Genomic DNA, 19,845 nt, shown 5'->3' with positions numbered 1-19,845 from the left:
GTGAGAAGGGAAGGAGGAAGAAGGCAAGAGAAAGTGGAGGACATGTTATACTCCTGAGCAATTCATGCTATTAAGTCAACCAACCGTCGGGTCATGTCTTGGTTGCAGAGGACAGGAAGGAGGACAGCAAGTCATCCATCACACATTCCCTCGCCTCTCCCCGGTCCCCCCTGAACCCTCACCCTATCCTGAAAGATTTCAGTGTGATATGATTGTAAACAGTTAATGATTCCTCCAGTGCTAAGCCCACTACAAGCTGGGCCCACCCCCTCCCCCATTATGTACAATACATTCACCAACAACAGAAATTTATTTAGAAAGGCAACAGGTTAAATTCTGTAAACTGGATCCAGCTCCAAAACACACACGTTAATACTACAAGTAAAATTTCATCATCGTCCTCTTCCACCCTGAAAAATATACCTGAGTTTAGCAGTCAATGAAAGTTTCTGCCCCCACCCCCGCCCTCCCCACCCGAAAATTCCCCCAAACCCTGAATGAGACGCAGTCTCCGGTCACAGAAAGCCACTAGTTTTGCGGTGCTTGCCCTGTGGTGGGGAGCCAGCTGCTCGGCTGGCTGGGGCCCAGCACCGCCCCGGGTTTCCAACACAAAAGCCGTCACGGCACCATGTTCCACAGACCCAGGAAGCTACATGCTGCTCGGGCGAGGGGAGGGTGGGAGGAAGGCCTGCCCCTCCTCCTGGGTGTCCAAATCATGTGTGGCTTTCGTCTTCATGAGGTCCTTCCTTCCTTGGACTAGCTCTGAAAGAGGAAGAACAAGGGTTGGAAGCTTTAACTGGCAGCTTTAGAAAGGAGTGACCTCATGATTGCATGCAACCAGTTCAAAGGTAGCACTATCAATCTGCCTAGGTTATGTTTTGCAGTCAGCTAAGACTCCTTTGCATAGCAGTAGTTAATTTCCCAGCTTCCTCCAGTTCCTCCCACTCTAATCAAACACTTTACTCCTTTAACCAGTGGGAAGAGAAGGACTTGCATTTCAGCTCTGCTCTCTCTAGCAGTCCTTACTTGATCCAGAGGCAGCACTGATGGTTTTTGTGATGTCAAATCTTCCCGGGACATTGTTGCTGTAGGCATCTTCGGGAAGGGAACTTGAGCCTGATGCATTTGCATTCTGGAGTCAGGTTGAATGGAGAGAATTTTAGCACATGAATATCAGGAGCAAATCCCTACTCTTGGTTCAAACTACTTCATTGAATGCATACATACAACATTAGCATACAAGCATGCAGTCTTGTGTATTCCTCTGTCTGGTTTCCCCCCAAAACACAACCCTTAATCCATGCTACTCCCCCCAAAGGCTTAGCTGTAATCCAAGTTCCCTGAATACTAGAAGAAGGAAGGACTGTCATGCTGTGACGAGGATAAAACAGTAACAATTGAACAGTAAAAACTGAACATGCAATTTTTGGAGAAGCAGAATTTTCCACTTGGGAAAAAAAGGTGATATGCACAGTCTCAGTGAGAAGCAACTTTCTGTGAGGGAAATTTGACATAGAGAGGAGGAGCGAATCAAGAGGAGGGGAAAAAGAAGGCAGCATTAAAGGAGTTCATAACAAGAGGCCAACTTCCAATTTAGTCAGCTACTCTGCCCCACTATAAGCAAGAAGAAATAAAACACTTGCAAAGAAAATGGCAAGAGTACATTTGACTAAGAGATGCACAACCCTGAATTACACATTAACAAAACACTGTTAGATGAAACAAAGTACTGATGTGGGGATGGATGGGGCAGGCTAACAGGCTCTCCATGATTGTTTTAAGGAGATGCATTGAGACTCTCTCTCCATCTTAGGAGAGCTCTTACTCCAAGGATCTGAGCCACCTGTTAGACTTTCAACTTCATTTGCCATTTCCTCTGACTTCAAGCCACATCCTTTCAAGGATAACCAACAGTGACTGTCACCCAGGCATCACACCCCCCTCCCACCTTGCCTTCTCGCAGAAAACACAGTCTTACCCCGAGGGTCTATACAAGTCCTGGGGTGGCCCCCCCATGCCACCTCCACTGCCTCTCTGCTCCATCAGCAAGGCCTGAAAGTGACCCATGTTCTCTTCTCGGCAGCGGTACAGGGGGCCCTCCTGAGAGAGGCCGTTGGCCTGGCTGGAGGCTGGATGGTGAGATGAGTGGGCATTCATGGGTGACCCATATGTCCTGGGCTGGAAGTGACTGGCAGGATGTCGGGATCCATAAGGAGAGCCAGTTTGTAGCATTACCCCATGGGGAGGGAAAGCAGACGGGCCAAACCCCATCCCTGCACTCAGGTGAGGTGGGGGTGCTCCGTAGAGGAACTCCCCCGCTGCCACCGAGCTTTGCCTCTTTGTGGCTGCATTGTGGTTGTCCAAATCAAGAAACTCTTTGGGACTCTCTGGTCTTTCCTGGGACTCCTCGGACTTCTCATCTTCAGGTCCCAGATCCTGCCCGTCACTTGGAGAAACCTCTTTGGCACTTGCTACGTCCATGCGGTTGGGAGAGGCCAGGGCGGCGCTCAGTGCCTCGCAGCCCTGCAGGCCGCCCGCGGACCCCCGCTCTGGGAACGGGGCTCTGGCCAGGGGCGGGTGGGCACTGGGATGCCCGCTGGGGCTGGCCTGGGGGTGGAGAGGCCTCTGCCAGTCCGAATATCCCTGTGGGCAGGTGTAGTAGGGCGGTCGCTGGTAGTGGTGGTAGGAAGGTTGAGGCTGTGGCTGGTAAGGATACGGCATTCCCTGGGGGGGCCGGTACCGCGGGAAGACGCCGGGGTGGGCGCTGCTCGGCTGGAAACCCCGTGGGGGAAAATGCTGGGGGTGGGAGGCAGGAGGAGGTGGCTTCCCGCCCATCACCGGGCCAAAACCCTGCAGGCCTGGGTTGATGTGGTACCGTCCAGCCGAACTCGGGTATTCCAGACCAGGCATGTACAGAGGGTGATACTGGTTGGGGGTGGCCCCCATGGAGCCGGCATCCACGCCAGGAAGGCCGGTGCCCTGCCCCATGCAAGGCACGGCTGCTTCAGGCAGAGTCTTGCCCCCACCACAGAGGGGCTTCTCCAGCAGGTTGGCAGCCAGCCCCTTCCCCTCGGTGCCAGCTGCCGGCCCCTCGCCCGCCGCCCCGTTCTGAGGCAGGGGACCCCCTCTTTCGGAGGCGGGCACCAGGTCCCTCACGCAGCCTGGGTCACCGGTGTAGCCGCTCTCTGCTGACCATGCACCTTTGCTCTGCCCTGCCTTCAGCTCGCCCTTCACACCAGAGCCATCCGCCTCCCCATCCGGGGGCAAGGCGCGCCTGGCGCACTCCATGGGCAGCGGGGGCTTGGGATGAGGTAGGAGTTTGGCATAGGCCCCGTCGGGAATGCTGATGCACTGAGCCTTCTCGTCCATGCCTGCTGGTGTCTCCACTGAAAGAGAGAGAAGAAAGTCACACACCGGTCTAACTGGAAATCGTCCCTCTCTGCCTAACACATGCACATGCCTGCTCATGCTCACCCAAAACACACATGCCAAAGAGTAATTCCTGCCAGGTTAACCAGATCTACCAAACCTCTTTGATTGCTGACCCAAAGTTGCTGGGCAGCTCTGCCAAACAAGTCCCTAACAACTGGATGGAGAAAGCATTCCACTTTTATGCAAACGAAAGAGAAAAAGGACTGACTTTCTAAAGTGTGCAGGTCCTTCCATTGTCACTACTCCAAAGCCTACAATGTCCTGTCGTCCACACAAACCTCTCTACAGGGCTGTTGGAGCATGGCATCAGCACAAGTGCTCTTCTCTGGGGCTGCAGCCTTCCTCCCACACCCATAACACAGTTTTTCCTTCAGAGATCTTTAGCAATTCTGAAGTGCATTTTTTTTTCAAATTTGGGTGACCTTTAGTAGCTGCTCTTTGTGAAAGAGATCTTTTGAAAACTACTCATGAGGTTGCACCGCTCTTGGAAAGATGGCACACATGGGCTGAACCCTCATGACACAGACACTCTGCAGTTTGCAAGCCACTGCTAAGTCACACCTCCACTGGAGTAACATGGCACGTGCGTTTGGTCTGACACACAGGGGTGCAGAGGCTGCCTGAAGGAGAGGTAGAGTTGGGAAATACCATAGTGGGGTCCACATGACAGCAAGATAAGAAGTCAGAGTAGCAGCACTTTGATTTGATGCTGCCTTGCCCCTTCTGGTCACAGAATCATAAAATGGTTTGGGTTGGAAGGGATCTTAGAGGCCATTTAGTTCCAACCCCCCTGCCATGGGCAGGGACACCTCCCAACAGACCACGTTGCTCAAAGTCTCATCCAGCCTGGTCTTGAACACTTCCAGGGATGGGGCATCCACAGCTTCTCTGGGTAACCTGTGCCAGTGCCTCACCAGCCTCGCAGTAAAGAATTTCTCCCTAATACCAAATTTAAACCCACCCTCCACAAACGCCATTTGCCTACAGCATGAGCAGAAGCGCTGCTGCACACCGAGATGCTGCAGAGCTGATCGCAGCCATATTTTAACCAACTGTGGTTTGAAGATGAGAGTACTCTGTCCTGCAATCACTCAGCGTCCTTCCCTGGTCTCTGTTCTATATCCAGCAAGTTAAATTATGATGATAACTTTTAAGCAATGCCACACAAGGAAAGAGTTTCCTCTTAGTGCAAGGCACACAAGGGATTGATAAAAGATACAAGGGTTTTGATCTCTAGTTTACCAGCTAGAATTAATGAAAAAAAAATTTTTTTGATCTCTGTGTTATTTTGATCTCTACTTTAGGTTTTATTTTTAAGGTTGGGGTTTTTTTTCTTTTTTTAATCTGTAGTTTACTAGATAGAACAGATGAAATTCAACTGGAAAGAAACTTGTGAGGGCACACACGAGACACTGCCATCCCACATGAACCGATACAGCTGCTCAGGGGCTTTTGGGCAGTCCTGTTGTGCGAAGATTTTGTGATGTTCAGAGCTCACAAGGCAGACGTGCATTTCAGAGGATAAGTCATACTGATGTACACTTAAAGGAGTATATTTAATATATACTCCTTATATATGTAAGCTATTTCATACAACATCTCCGTTCCTTACCTAACTCTCTGCAGATCCCATTTTTATATTAACTCCAAGTTCCTTACCTAACTCTCTGCAGATCCCATTTTTATATTAACTCCAAGTGAGCTCTAAAAGCATCACAGCCTATGTTTTGCATTTGTACCCCATGGCAAACTGATAACTTGCAGGTATAGCTGGGACAGAGAGGACTTCTGGCAGGCTACAGTGAAACAAAACAGCCTAGAAAAATCTAAGTGATGGATGGATTAGAAAACGTATTCCAATTTATATATAAAAAAATAAAAAACCATGTAAAAGCTGCGTCCCTCTCAAGTATTTAATCAAAATTTGAATTATTTTCTGGGATGTGCAGGCAGCGAAAGTCAACAATACCAGTGGGCACTCAAGGGTTTACCTTGGTTGCTCTCCATCTCCATGGTCTGCCCGGTTGGATCTTGCGAGCTCCCGTTTCCCACGACAGGTTTTGGGGGCTGCACGCCGGCGGCGGAGGCAGCGTGGGCCAGCTGGGGGAAGGGTCCGGGGAGGTGTGGCGGGGGCGGCTGGCGAGGGTGGTAAGGCACTCCCGGCGGGCACACGCGGGAGGAGAGCTGCTGCATGGCGATCATCTCCGGGCTGTCCATCATGGAGTCCCCGCCCTGGCACCCTCTCTGAACCTGAGGCGGTGCCCCAAACAGAGCGGCCGGTGGCTGTGGCATCCTCTGGCCGGCGGCTTTCCCGGGCGGTCGGATATACCCTGAAGGAGGCACCCCGTGAGGTAGGAAATTCGATTGCTCTGACCACTGGCTGGGAGGCAGCGGCGGCCTCATGGCCCGGGGGTCCATCATATGACCCAGGGCACGTGGCTGGAGAGAGGGCCCTGGCCCCATGGGCACCTTCTCCTCCGGCCCCATGGCAGCCTGGCCAGCGGGGCCGTGGTTGCCATTCCACAGGGCTGGGTGTGCGCGGTTCAGATACTTGTAGGGCCGGTACATGTGCCCCGGGGGGACCTCCGAGCCCTCCGGCGGCCTCACCGGGGGCCCGTTGTGCCTGGGCGGGAGGAAGCCCTGCTGGAACTGGGCTGGCGGGTAGACGGCGTCGGGCGGGGGGCCGCTGACCCTTCCCAGCTGCAGCGTGCCCGGCCGGGGGCCGAGGCCGGAGACATGGGTGGGTCCCGCGCACGCCTGCTTCTCCGGAGTGGCCAGCCGGTGCCCACGGTGCTCGCTCAGTCCCACGGCCGGCTGCAGAGGAGGCAGGGAGAGAGAGAGACATGAGGTGGGTCTCAGTGAGAGCTGTCACACCTGTGGGTCCTGGGGTGCTGCAGTGTTCCTTACCTGCATGGCAAAGTGCTGGTGCTGCTGGACCGGGTCTCCAGGATGGGGCTCAGGCACTCGTGGAGAGCCGTACAGCTTCGTGGGATCCGACCCGCGCAAGGGACCAAACGTTCCTGGCACGGCTGGTCTCTGGGGGACGGGGAGGGGTGCAGGGAGGAGAAACAAAACAGCGTGTGAAGCACAAAAAAGCAACAGAAGAACCACAGGCTGGGGGAAGCCAAGGCTGAAGGTACCACACGGATGAGCAGATGGACTTTTTTGGAGATACCACGGAAAACCTGTAGACTCCCCTCTAGGAGGTGACACAGCTCCCTTGCCAAAGCCGCTCTCTCACACCCCAGTCACTCACCTCTGCTTTTAGGTTGCAATACGCTCACTTGCCACTCAAGTACTTGGGAGCAAGCAAGAAGACTGGAGAGGGCAGTGGTTTGCTCCAAGAAGAGGAGTGAACCACAAGACTATGGAAGCAGGAAAATAATGAGGGAATGTGCTAGACTTCCTTCAAAATACTTGATGCCTCCAGCTCTCCCTACTGCCTGCCACTATCTGCATCAGAAGAATCGCTCTAAAAATTTTGTCTGATCTCCAGCTAAAAGAGCAAGGGATAGCCTGGATCTCAGAGGTGCAGCTGATACACCACACCACCATTACCACAATCAGTGGTTAAAACAGAAAAGGCAGTGAAGGATGTGTGAGGAACAGCCCAGACGGGAGGCAGAACAGGTGGCATTCAGAGAAGAAATGCTGGGCTAAAGATAGGTCACTGCTGCAGTCCAGGGTGGCCTTTGTTTGATTTAGTTTACTGCTTTTATAAATACTCAAGGCACGAAATGCAGTAGTACACAGATGGCACAAAGTTACCAGGCATCTGTAAACAATTGAGACAAAAGAAGACCAGCTTGTTTCAGCTTCATAAACTGGAGGTTAAGAGAGGAAATGTGACAGCTTCCCATGCACAATGGGGTAAAACTTTCTAAGGAGAGAAGAGAACTGGGGAAACCAGGGCTGGTGCAAGACTACACAGGGACATGCTGGCCATGGGAAACGTTAGGAGATTGTTCCCAGCTCGTGTGGCGAAGACTGAAATTGTATCAGTTTAAATCTAAGTGCTGGAAAGTTTCACTTGGAGAAACCACAGCTCTGACCCTTTATCTCTGGGAAAAGGTCCCTGCCAGACAGTAGGGATTTCACAGTAGAAAGTTTCATTCCCCTTTCATTCCTCCCTCCCTCCACAGGTCTGATGGGCGCAGAACAGCGGAGGCTGGTCCTTACCATCTGTCCAGGGTGTGGCACAGGGCTGGGCATGCCGCCGTACTGCAGGGAGCGGGGGAAGCCTCGCCCGTTGGAAGGGCCCACCTCCCGAGTAGTCTGCATTGGGTTGCCACTTGGGTCCTCTACAGAGGACGAGGAGAAGGAGGAGGAAGAAGAAGAAGAGGAAGAAGCAGGAGCCCTGGAAGTAGCTCGATATGGTGGAGGTTTTCCTCCATTTTCCAGGCGTTGCTGTCTCTTGCCTGGCCCGTCTGGGTCTCGCGACCGAGTCCAAACACTGCCCGTGCTGGAGCGGCCGGTCCGCCGGCTCCTCTTCTCTCGTCTCCCATCTTCTCTGATCCAAAACTCTTCATCTGTGTCTCCATCTTCCCCAGGGAAGTGCTTCATCATTGCTCGGTGGAAACACCTCTCTAAGTTGTAAGCCATCTTGGTATATTCTGCAGTCAAAAAACCCCAACAACGTCAGGAATGGAGCCTTATAGAGAGAAACAGCTACGCAACATCAGACTTTCCCCATCAGATGAATCATCTCCCCTCCTCCAAGTTTCTTTGAGGAAGACTTTTGTTTCTAACTAGTTGGCTTTGGTTCCTAAACTTCCATAAGCAACACAGATCTGTTCAGTAACCCCACCAGAGGACAGGCACATAGGCATGACAAAGTACCACTGGCAGCACGGTCTGCGGAGTCAGCATTAACTCTGTTCCAGAGGAGTGCCAAGAATTACATTAGAGGAGCACTACCTCTGCTCACAGAGATGTGTGACCTGCACAGTGCACAGTTAGCCAGCAGAGTGCTGGGAGAAGAAATGTGAACTTCCAGCAAGGCTATTTGATTACGTTCAGAGGCTTTTCTTGGACTCCTTCGAATCTCCGCTATAGGCTACAAGACAGAGGAAAATCAGCAAACACATTTATTCATGTACAGTTTCTAAAGCATTTGCTAGCCCTGACATGAGAGCTACTGCCAACACCAGAGTCCCCAGTGCACCATTTCCACAGGACAGCCCTGCTGAGATGGGCTTCTACTTTTCGTTGAGTGGGTAGGAAGGAAAAGACATGTGAGAGGTGTTAATGACAAGGCCTTGAAGCAAATGACCTTCCAGTTGGTTCCACTAAACTAACCCTGAAGTTCCCTGGGGGACAGAGCTCTCTCAGTGGCAGTGCAGGTATGCTTTTACTTGCAGCCAACAGCAACAAGCTGATCAGTTCCTAACTGTTATCCCTTCCAAGGTGTTGCTGGTGAGACACAGTCTGCAGTGATGACTCACCATATGCGAACTGATTTCTTACCTAAGTAACATGCAGAGTTTTAGTTTTTAATTGGCATGGCAATTAAACCCAGGATTTCTCATTTGCAGACTCATGTTGTTCATTCAATAGACCAGGAACCTAAACCTGACATTTTCCATCCAAAGGACTACAAACGTGGTTCACTCCTCACTGTAGTACTCAAACACTAGGAGCTAACCAGACTCCAATGCTTTTCAGAATCTGTGTTAGTTACTATGAGAAAAAGGGGCACACAGGCACACACAAGCACACGAAGGAATGAGCTCAGAAAGAAACAGACTTTCTTCTCTTTATATGTTCTGCTGTCACCATCTACCAACACGGCAGTCCTTAGTATCCCATGCCCCTTCCAGCACGGCCAAATTGTGCTAAAAGCCTCACTAAAACCCCAGGCCTTATTACTCAGAAGCTCCTACTCTTTCATCTGGTCTCCCAAAAATATCCTGAAAGAGAAGAAGCACAAATCAAGGACTGGTGAGGAGGAAGAGATCACTGCTTGCTTTGACTGAGCACTGCAAATAGACGAATTTATTATCTTACTGCTCTTACCACTGCCTTCACCGTTGTACTTAAGACAGTTTCTGAACATGGTCTTCATATCACCCACAAATTCTTCCTTGGTGCAGTACTGACCTCCATTTAACTTCTTCTCCATGCTAGAGATATCCATGGGGGCCTGAAATACAACCAAACCTCCCTTCAGTGACAGCAAGCATAGTGAGGTGTACAAAGTTGGAGCTGTAGCTTCCTCAGAGAGGGGATGGGGCAGCAGAGGATGCTCTCCAGAGAGGAAGCCTCTCATCTTTGGTTTTCTTGACTTGTAAGGCTAGAAAGGACTACTGGAGACATGCAGTTTGAGAGGTGAGACTAATACAGCCCACAAAATATCAAAACACTTCCAAAAAACTGCCTCCTTGCATCAGTCAAGATGGCTGGATCACTTTCCATACCTTAATGATCTGGTAGTAGTTGGGAGCATAGGATTCATCAACGGGCTCCAAGAAGGGCCAAGAGTCCTTGTGAGCTTTCACCACATCTAGAACTGGAGTTAGCAAGAGAAAGGTGAACGGTTACACACACACAGGGGAGGATTTCACTTTGAGCAAGTCAAGCAAAGGGGAAATCTGGGGCAGGACTAACCTTTGTACATGGCTGTGAACTCATCATCCAGTTCATAGCTGCAATGAGAAGCACCACAGTGAATATGCAGATTGAGGACATGCTCTCGTACTTCATCTTCCCTTCCATCCATGCACAGTGTCACAATGCTGACAAACAGGCCTCATCACAAACACTCCTCTCATGTGGACCAAATTCAGATGTTTACCACCTTACTCCTCACTGTTCTCTAACCTCACCTCTCCCTCCTCACTCCTGTGAATGGTTACACTCCTCTCCTTGCCATACTCACTACTTCAATGCACTCACGTGCTGCAATGCCCAGTTGGGTACTCACATATCCTTGGTCCTTCGCTCTTCCCTGGAAGGGGAACTGGGATCCAGGTGGGACAGCTCAGGAGGGAGCTCCTTTCCCTGTGCCAGCAGCCAGGCCCGCTCTTCACGAAGTTTCCTCCTCCTGGCCCGTTCTGCAGTAGGAAGAGGTGAAAAAACATTCAGCACTACTTGTCAACTTCTTTCAGGGAAAAAGAAGGCATGTCCTGCAGCTCTCAAGAACTCCAGTGAGAGGGTCTTGCTCTTTCGGCAAAAGCAGCAACAGCACAGGAGCAGGTGAGGTGAGAATGCAGCGCACCATCAACACACCTCTTCATCCTCCCTTGGTTTACCATCACCAATTTTGAAGCATTGCTGTGACACAGATGCTCCCCTAGGCAGCTTCCAGAAGTGGTGTGGTACAGAGAGAGAAGTTCAACCAGACCTAGGCATAGAGCTGGCTTGTTGTTACCTTCCTTTAGGTGCTTCGGCTCAGGCAGGTAAACTCAAGGCAGCTGGTTTTGCACTGAAGGGGACGAAGAGCAGTGCAGAAGGAAGGGTGAAGTTCTACCAGCTAAGTGGCAATGAGTAACTGGGGACATTAATATCCTCCATGATCATGGCTAGCTTTGGGAAGGTTGCTCAGGTGGGTCTTCATGGCCAGCAGCCAGAGCAAACAAGCTGCCACACAGGAAGACCACTGGGACAGCTTTGATTTAAAGAGGTGAGAGACAGGAAGAAGCAATTCTAGTAATATAACCTGTGGTTTGCAACCAGACAGCTGGCTAACAGATTGCTTCATAATAGAAAGTTTATGGGCTCTTATGAACCTCATTTCCTTTCTCTTATAAGAAATCTGAATTCATTTGACTTGCAAAACACCTGTGGTTGGACCAACCTTGCGTAGGAGCAGAATTCTGTGAAAGTAGTGTTCAAGGGGAGATGTCACAGGAGTAGGACCCCTGAAAACAGGCCACATCAGGGAACACCCAGAGAGAAAGAAAGATGGGAGAGACTTGGCTAACACCCTCTATCAGAAGCTTCATATTTGGAAAATGTCGAAGACTCAGGAAGTACCAGTTCTGGTGGAAAAATGTTAATTTAATGTCTTACTCTGTCGGTCAAAAACAAACTTGGGATAGCAGCTGAGGGCACAAAAAATGTAGGAATAGCTACAAAGTGGTTATTTATAGGGACATCCATGGTCAGATATGTCAAACATTGGTAAAAGAAAGCCTGAATTTCCTGTTAGAAGACTCTGGGCAGCACTGAAGTTGGGAGTATAGGACTTGGTTCTGAGGTGTCCTACAGAATGTAACAGCATCTATTATAACATTTCATGGTGATAAGTTCAACATCCAATTGCAGGTAACAGAGATTATCTGAGTCTGTCCAAGCACAGTTCAGTACTTCATGCTTCTTTCCTAAAATTAGCATCACTCAGATGGCATTGCAATGAGAAAGCTGAGGAAAACATGAAGCAATAATTCGGGCAGCAAAAGGAAAATCTCATGGCAACAGCAGCCAAGAGGTAAGGTGATGTAGATTTTAGAAATCCTCCAAGGCCTGCCAAAGATGTGACTCGGTAAACTGACAGGAATCGAGGAGCGCTACCCTGGTACCAGACTGGATCTCAGTCAGGATTAATGGCAGGAACCTCTACCACAGCTAGTGATTAACACAGCATGTTACATATCAGGCAGAGCTCATTCTCACACTGTTGGCCTGGGTCGAGTCCTACCCAGCAGTTTTAAAATCTAAACAGTGCCCTAAAAAGTACCTCAACCAGCTAGAAAGTCATGTTTGTGAGAGATTATGACAAAGCAGCATCTGGAAAGAGAACTGAGAAACTCTAACCTGCTGTTGTGGTAGAAATCTAGAAAGCTGCCTTAACTCATAAATTCAGGAGACTACAGATGGGCCCAGCAGGAAACTTGCTACCTGGGGTGTGCATTGGAGTGGGGGGAAGTGAAATCTCAGACTGGAAACAGGAACGTGTTTTAAAAAACAGGCATACAGTTCAAAATTGAGAAGAAGGTGAAGTGCTAATTAAGTTCATCAGAGAGCAGATATTTCACCTTGTATTTCACATCCTTCCTCTACAGAAGACCTAGGACTAGAGATGAGTTTAAACCAAAATAAAAGCACCTCTGCCAAGAAAAGCTATGAATGTATGCTAATTTCTTTGAGTGGCTCTGGTGTCTTTGAATCAGATGATGTAGTGATTGCATTTACCCAGAAAAGGAAGTGGCTTATCCCAAAGCAAAGCCATGTTACAGGAACATTTATCTTTGCAGCTCCTCTGGAACCTCAAGATTAATTTTGTCTATACAGATGAAGAATTAAAAGCACAGAGAATATGCAATTTTCCAAGGTGAAACAGATATCTACAGCAGATATGGAAGGTGGATGAGTCTCAGTTTAAAGCACTGGATTAGCTAGGACTGGCAACCAGGAATATATGAAGGCCAAGGAAGTAATTGGATTTTCTAAAGGTTAGAAAGGTAAGCAGGTAAAAAACCCTATTCTTAGATAACATCTGGCATGCTACCAAACATCTGGTAGCAGACTGTTTCATCTTGGAAAGTTTACAAGGTTTGCATGAACGTAATCTTTTTTTCCTTTTCTGATTATTTATCCCCTTAAGGACTCAGGATACTGATATTGCCACACACTACCACCACAGCTTTCTGAAGATGCTCAGCCTTTCCCTAGAACTGCAACAGCCCAGCCAGTCACTGTGGCAGAAGCAGCAGCTCATGGAAGTCCCGTAAGGGAGGCTGACAGAGAGAAGGTGGTCAGAAATGAGCCTGCTCTGACACCCATGCCTACATGCCACAGCTGAATGCCTGCTGTCTGTGCCTTGAGCTGATGTATTAAATACATTAAATACATTTGTTTCTTGCAGAACAGTTTAACTCAGCATTTAATTCATAACCAAAAAAAAAAATAATCAAACCAACATGTGAAGTTGCCACCTCTGGTGTTCTGGTAGCCTGGTCCCTTCATCTTTAGTTCTCCAATTGGTAAGGCCAGGAAAAAAATGTTACTCTTGCTACTCCTATGTTGTCCCCTTCCCTTTCTCCTCAAAGGGAATTCTTCTTTCATCATGGACTGGGCCAAAAGAATCAAATGCTATTCAGCAAGAGCAAATCCAGCTAATCCTGCACACAGGGAAATCCATAAGGAGACAAGTGGGGAGATGGAAGAGAACTGAGAAACAATGTGATAGCAGGAAAAAAAGCATAGCTGAGGGAGAAAATAAGCATGATTTGAGGAAGACAACACAGTCAAAGGGTATACTAGAGAACAGCCACCAACACCAAGGGAGATAGGCAAAGGAAAAGAAGCTACAGTCAGACCAACTTATCACAGATAAGTGCAAGAAAAGATATTCCCATTAGCAGGTCTGGCAGGGGAGGGACGTAAATGGCAGATCCTAATTCAAGATTTCAATCTTGGCTTTGAAAACTTCTCCTTCTGCTTCACACTTGGCTGCACGTTACCTTCCACTGCTTTGACCTTTTCCTCCATCTCTCTCTTCCTCTCCTCCTTTAGCAGCTGTTCCTGCTCCCTCTTCTGCACTGCTATAAGGATCTGGCGTTCCTCCTCTTCCTCCCTGCGCCTCTGCTTCTCCATGGAACTCAGCACATTCGGGTTTACCTGCGACAGAACAGGGCACCAAAAACTGTAATGCATTGGCTTATTCAAGTCTGAGCACAGGAAGGATTACTTTGAGCAAATATTAAAGTAAACCTACAATGAATGGCTGGGAGGAAAAAAAAAAAGGGAAAAATGGATTTGTACGCATGAATTCCTAGATGAAAAGCAACATGTAAAGCAAAGTTATTTGTCAAGCAATGAAATCCTACTGATACAAGGACAATGGAAGGAGAAGCAATGGGTTAGACAAGCTGCCATTCTGTCAGGGACACACTGTGAGTATTTCCCTTCCCTTCTGGGCAAAGGATTCAGGCTGTTGACAGCACCACAGAACACCTCTACCTCTTCCAGCTAGCAGAGCTCCAAGTGGGAAGTGTGAGCAGAAAGAACTACGTTGCCAAACCTGGCTCTGCTATAAAACACAGAGTACTTCACTAGGAAAAGAGACTGGTACAGCCTTGCATCGAGGTATCGTTTGGAATGTTTTCCTTTCCTGTTCAAAATTTCTGTGTGCTAATCTCCCCCGAACTACATCTTGTTTGTTTATTTGGACAGTTTTCCTGCTGGGTCCCAAAACCAGTTTTCTCACTCCAGGATGCCTGGCTCTTTATTGCCCCACTTCCTCAGCTCCCCACTGCCAGCAGGCTCCAAGGCTGTGTTTGATCCTGCTTAAGACTGCAGGCTTCCCGACCAGGGATCGCCTGCTCCTATTTCTCCAATGAAGTGCAAGATATGTATATGGAAGTGTGGAATTATCTTTATTAGCTTAAATTAATGATAAGACAAATGAATCAGTCATCCACCAGCCACTCCCACCCCTTTGACTTCTGCAAGACCAAGATACATGTGCCTTGTCAGCAAGGAATATCAATCAGAAAAGAACAGCGTACACACAGTTTGCTCCAACTTCATTTTCAGGGAATAACCAGCAACCACCACTTAAGCAGAAGGCATTTCCTGAGGATTAGCAATCAGCTGGGGTCCGTTGGCTGCTGCTCAGATCATCAACTTCTCCAGGCCCATTATTAATCCCCAGAAAAAAAAAAAATTCTGGCCCCATGATTACTGTTTTGTCCTTGTTTCATTGCCTAGGAGTGGAACCTGGGGCTGTTTTGATAAACACCTAGAAATGCTGTCTGGTTTCACTGTACATTCATTCCCCCTCTGCCTCCCCTTCCCCTATACAGCCCTGAGCTGCCCTACAAAGTCCCACTCCAACTCCCTGTGGATGAGCATTATGAATTATCTCCCTATTTCCAGCAGCAAAAATATTTTAAGAGAATTATATTTCAACCACCAACAGTCACAGAGAAGTGTCAAAGAGAGGGTGATGGGACTCTTGACAAAATTAGGACCATATCCTGCATTTAGAGACAGACTGGGCAGCAAAAACACCAATCTTTTTAGGTGAACCCTATAGCATCATCTCACCATGAGGGAACTCTGCCTATCTTTTCCTTTTTAGATATTTGCCAAATGTTAGTAGTTCACTTGTACATCCCTTTCCTAGAAAAATCATTCTGTGAGCCCATGTGCCTTAGCTTAGCCAGCTTCTCCTCACATTCAGCCTAAAGTTCATTTCTCAACCCCTCATTCCATCCAGTTATTCTCAGGCTCTTCTGGGTGAGCACAAATCCTTCTGTTCTTCAGCCATATTCCAGCCTTTACGGGCTTCCTCAGACACTTACACAAAACTCCCACATTTCTCCAGTTAGGTTAAATGTTTCCTTATAAAGCAATCCTTCCAGTTCCAGTTGTCTCTCAGGGCTTTTCTCCCTGATCAATATCCAAACGCCAGGATGCTCAGGACTGAAAGTGCTTTGCCAAGTACAAGAGGTCAAGAACCTACAGAATTGGGTTCTACACTTACACTTTTGATTCTTTTCATATCCCTTTCTCAAATGCTCTACCATCCGATTTTCTACTCATGACCTGCAAACAATTTCCTTTCAGGTCTGATTATGACCGTCGTCAAACAGTTTACCTCTGACTTTCTTGATCAATCTTCAAATAGCAGTAAGAACCAAAAAAGTCAGGCTCTGCAGCAATTAGAAGAGGTGAGCAGGAACCAGCCATCAGAAGTTGGTACACTAATATGTTTTATTGAGGATGTGACCATCAGCCTTTAAACTCTCCAACCAGTAGATCTAAGCCAGCCTGGCATGACATGCCATCTTTTCTGTTGGTACACAGGTGAGACCTTCCCTTTCCCTGGATTCATACAACTTTCACCATTCATGTCCTATGGAAACATGAACACAACATCCAAGCTGCAGTGCTCACCACCAGAACCTTTCCAAGCCTGCAGGGTGCATTCAGCACCCTACACTGTAATGGCATCGAATCCATAGCATGTTCCAGGTAAACACACCACAAATATGGCATTGACAAAGCAAGAGGACAATTTTAAGCAAAGGAAGGGTGTCATCCTACTAGATGTAGGAAGCAGAAGAAGAAAAGGGAAAAGCAGAAACCACAGATGCAGTGTAGTGAGCCCCAAGGGCTGCAGCAGACACCCACAACGGCACTTGCTCCCTGCAGCACTTGCAGGGCAGCAGCAATGCTGGCTCTTTGAGACACTTCAGACACAGAAACAACCTGATTTTCAGAGGGACCCTCTGCCTGGTGTCCCCCTTAAGCCCACTGGGGATGAGCGTGCTCAACTCAGGGTTAAAAAAATCCGCGAACACAAACCAGCAAACTCCTATGAGATGTGGTGGAAGCCGATGTCTATTGGAATGATAAAAACAAGAACCAAACTCAAGTTAAACTTCCTTCCTGACCACACAGGTGGTAAAAGGACGTTTCTCCAGCTTCCTCCCCACTTGGAGGATAAAAACCACTGCCACCACAGCATCACCGCCTCCTTCCCTCCGGTAGAGAGCACTCCAGGACACAACATCGCTGCCTTCCCCTGGCCCTGCGACCTGAAAGGGCCAAACTCCTGCCCGAACTCCTGCCGTTTGCTTTGCTCTCCAGGCAGTTGGTATCAGACTTCAGGGGCAGAAGGCCAGGAGGCACGAATGCCCTGGACACCCTGGCCTCTCATCCGCCAAACCTTTCCCGCTCAGGTTTCCACAGCGTGATCCTAATGAGGGTGCTGCTCAGGCGGCTCTTAATGAGGAGCTAATCTGAACCACCTGTTGAGAAATCCCCTGCAGGATCAGGAGCCCATGGAGCAGTTACATCTTGGACTGAAGCAGCAGCCAGGAGGAAGGGGTCACCTGCACTCAGCCGAGGTTTTCTCCCCCAGGCTCAGGCTCGCCTGCTGCCCGCCCTCACTTGACAAATAAGATATCAGACATGCTTGCACCTTCCTTGGCTCCCCAGTGGCAGGGATGACTGCCACATCCTGCTGGGGAGCGCTGTGAGCATCACCACCCTCACACTGACTGGCTCCCTGTGCCCCGGGAGCCAGGAGGGCCCCCCGCTCGCTGGAAACATTTCAGTGGCCCACAGGCAGCAATTAACAGCCCTCTGCCACAGCAGACCTGGAGCACCTGCGGTACTGATTAGCATCATTCAGGCTCCATGTGTTTCCCACTCCCCTCCTCCCCTGGGATTTCTGCTGCCTGTGAACAAACACGTGTCCCTGCGCTCCCTGCACGGTGGGCTTTGCAGAGAGCAATTCTGGCCCCAAACTGACCATCACTGGGGTCTTATTTTCCTCCCGGCAGGCTTTTATCTGCAGCATGATGAGAGGTTCTTCCTTCCTTTTATTTATCTGTTCCAAGTAAGTATATTTATTGCAGGGAACTACTTTCTCCTTTGTTTTGCGGGAACCTCTGACTCCGGCTCATGTGGAATATTCCCTGCAGCTTTATTTCCCAGGCTCTGACAAAACACCAGGTAACTACATTTTGATTACATCTGCGGTGAGAGATTATGCCACAACCTGATAGAATCAAGACAATCTTTTCCTCCAGAGCTAATCCCGAGTTGTCTGACCGATTGCTTTGGGCAGCAGTTGCCAGTTCAAAGACCCCCCATCTCCACGGCACCACATGCCTGGCTGTGCCGGCGTGACTGTTGGGGGCTGTGTGGTGAACTGGATCAGAAAACTGATCTATGTTAAAAATAACCCTGACCAAAGAAAAAGGTTATATTTAACTCCAGTCATTTTCCTGGGTCTGGTTCACTGCACAGACCCGCAAGGAGCGGCAGCAGCAGTGCTGTTACACTGATGGGGTGGAGGAGATGAGGGTGAAGAGGCACGGAAAGAGCCATTTCAGCCAACATAGCTGCAGTTTGATAAGCATTTCTTTAAGCTGCCTACATTGTGACTTCCATTTCCAGCTGACCCCCTCCTAGCTCAGCTCCGCATGCTGCATCAGTCATTCTTCTCTCCCTCAGCACTATCTACATCCTCATGTGTTTGCAGCCTCACGTTTTCCCCTTGGCTGAATTTCTGTCATTTCCCTTTGTAAGCCGGTTCTTCTAGCCCTCTCATCCTTCTTCAACTTTTCTTTGAACTGCCTCGAATGTGCCAGCACTCTCATTGAAGTGGAATTCCCCAGACTGAGTGCAGATTTCCATATGCAGCTGCACCGGAGTCTGCAGCGAGGCCGGTTACCTCTGCGATCCAGAGGGCAGCACCTCCCTGCTCGCCATAGAAACCCTGAGTGTCAGCCTGCCTTTGACGGGCATTACCACCCATCTCTCTTTCAGCACAAGCACTTTCAAGCGACTCCTTCCCACTGAATAGCGATGCTGCGGTTTATTTTTTCCCCTAGGAGGCATCTGCTCTCGCCTCCCTCGGTCGTCCTCCCCCTCGCACCCCCCCTCACCTCCTGCTTGATTGGTTTGATGGGCTGATGGTCAGACATCCACCTGGGAGAAAACTCTGTCCGCTGCAGACGCTTCTCCTGAAACAGGGTTGAGAATTGAGGGAAGGAAAAAGAGAGTGGAGGAAATTAGGGCACATCGGTGACACTGGCAGGAGAAACTCTGGGGGCTAGAAGTGACCATGAAATCCCTATTAGCTTTACAAGGGTAGCAAACAAGCAAACTGAACTCAATCCAAGAACATCACGCTGGCTGCAGAGCCCATTTTACAAAGCCATCTAGCCAAAGGATCCCTTTCCAAATCTGTCCCACCTGAAAACATTCAGGTGACGGACAATACCCTTCAGAGTTTCAGGGCTCTGACATAACCAGCTCAAGCAGACTTAGCTAGGACAGCTAAAGCAGCCAGAGCCCCTCCAGCAGAGCCAGCTGAGAAAGGGCAGTAAAAGTGGAATCACAGGCAGTTTGCATAGAAAAGCTAGGCTGTAAATCGCAGCAGTTCAAAAGCACAGCGAATTCCCTGCTAGGAGAAAAGGGACACAGAACATGGCTGAAGACAGTAACCCCTTCAGCCTTCCTACCAACGCCGCCGTGCAACCATGAACCAGATCCTCGAGCACCAACTCTAGCCCTGCCACAGCACGGGGGAGAGCCCTTCCCCCCCCCACAAGCTGAACAGCCCCCACATCCATGACACTTGGAGGCTGGAGGTGGGGTGACGGGCTCTGCTTGGATTCAGCAACTTCACTCAGCAAACGTCCATGCTCTTGGAAGCGGTCAAAGAGAGGTAAACAGGATGTCATGTCTCCTCACCTTCTGTGCAATCATGTTGCAGATCTCCGGCAGGAAGTCTTCACTCAAGAGTTTGTAGAGCTGCCGCTCTCTAAGGGAAGTCCTCTCTCTGAAGCTCTCTGTGACCTGCCTCCACTCCTCTTCCGTCTGGCACAGCAGCCACCATGTTCCACGGCCAGGCCCTTGGGACCCTTCAAAAACATGAAAGGATGTTATCTCCACAGCAGTTATGACTAACAGCTCTTCTTGATCCCTTCTCTTCTCTCCTCAGGGCTC

General features: G+C 49.3%; 1 protein-coding gene across 2 annotated transcripts in view; it reads right to left on the bottom strand.

Moving 5' to 3' along the window:
* Positions 1-291: 291 nt before the first annotated feature.
* LOC127469952 (chromatin remodeling regulator CECR2) overlaps positions 292-19,845 on the bottom strand; it is a 94,454-nt gene continuing 74,900 nt past the window's right edge. The window contains exons 7-19 of one of the 2 annotated variants that reach the window (XM_051784895.1): positions 19,591-19,760; positions 18,780-18,857; positions 13,836-13,992; positions 10,355-10,484; positions 10,039-10,076; positions 9,849-9,940; positions 9,448-9,574; positions 7,612-8,045; positions 6,340-6,468; positions 5,424-6,246; positions 1,979-3,386; positions 1,027-1,132; positions 292-762 (exon numbers count right to left, since the gene is read on the bottom strand). In XM_051784895.1, coding sequence (XP_051640855.1) covers positions 757-762; positions 1,027-1,132; positions 1,979-3,386; positions 5,424-6,246; positions 6,340-6,468; positions 7,612-8,045; positions 9,448-9,574; positions 9,849-9,940; positions 10,039-10,076; positions 10,355-10,484; positions 13,836-13,992; positions 18,780-18,857; positions 19,591-19,760 — 3,698 coding nt within the window. In that variant the 3' untranslated portion in view covers positions 292-756. The remainder of the gene's footprint in view (positions 763-1,026; positions 1,133-1,978; positions 3,387-5,423; positions 6,247-6,339; positions 6,469-7,611; positions 8,046-9,447; positions 9,575-9,848; positions 9,941-10,038; positions 10,077-10,354; positions 10,485-13,835; positions 13,993-18,779; positions 18,858-19,590; positions 19,761-19,845) is intronic. The other variant, XM_051784896.1, reaches the window with a different exon arrangement.

The sequence above is a fragment of the Manacus candei genome, unplaced genomic scaffold, assembly GCF_025592945.1.
Source record: "Manacus candei isolate 608988 ecotype Guabito, Panama unplaced genomic scaffold, ASM2559294v1 h1tg000018l, whole genome shotgun sequence".
Classification (NCBI taxonomy): Eukaryota; Metazoa; Chordata; class Aves; order Passeriformes; family Pipridae; genus Manacus; species Manacus candei.
The sequence above is the reverse complement of the archived record's forward strand: the minus strand, read 5'-3'. Positions and strand labels throughout refer to the sequence as shown.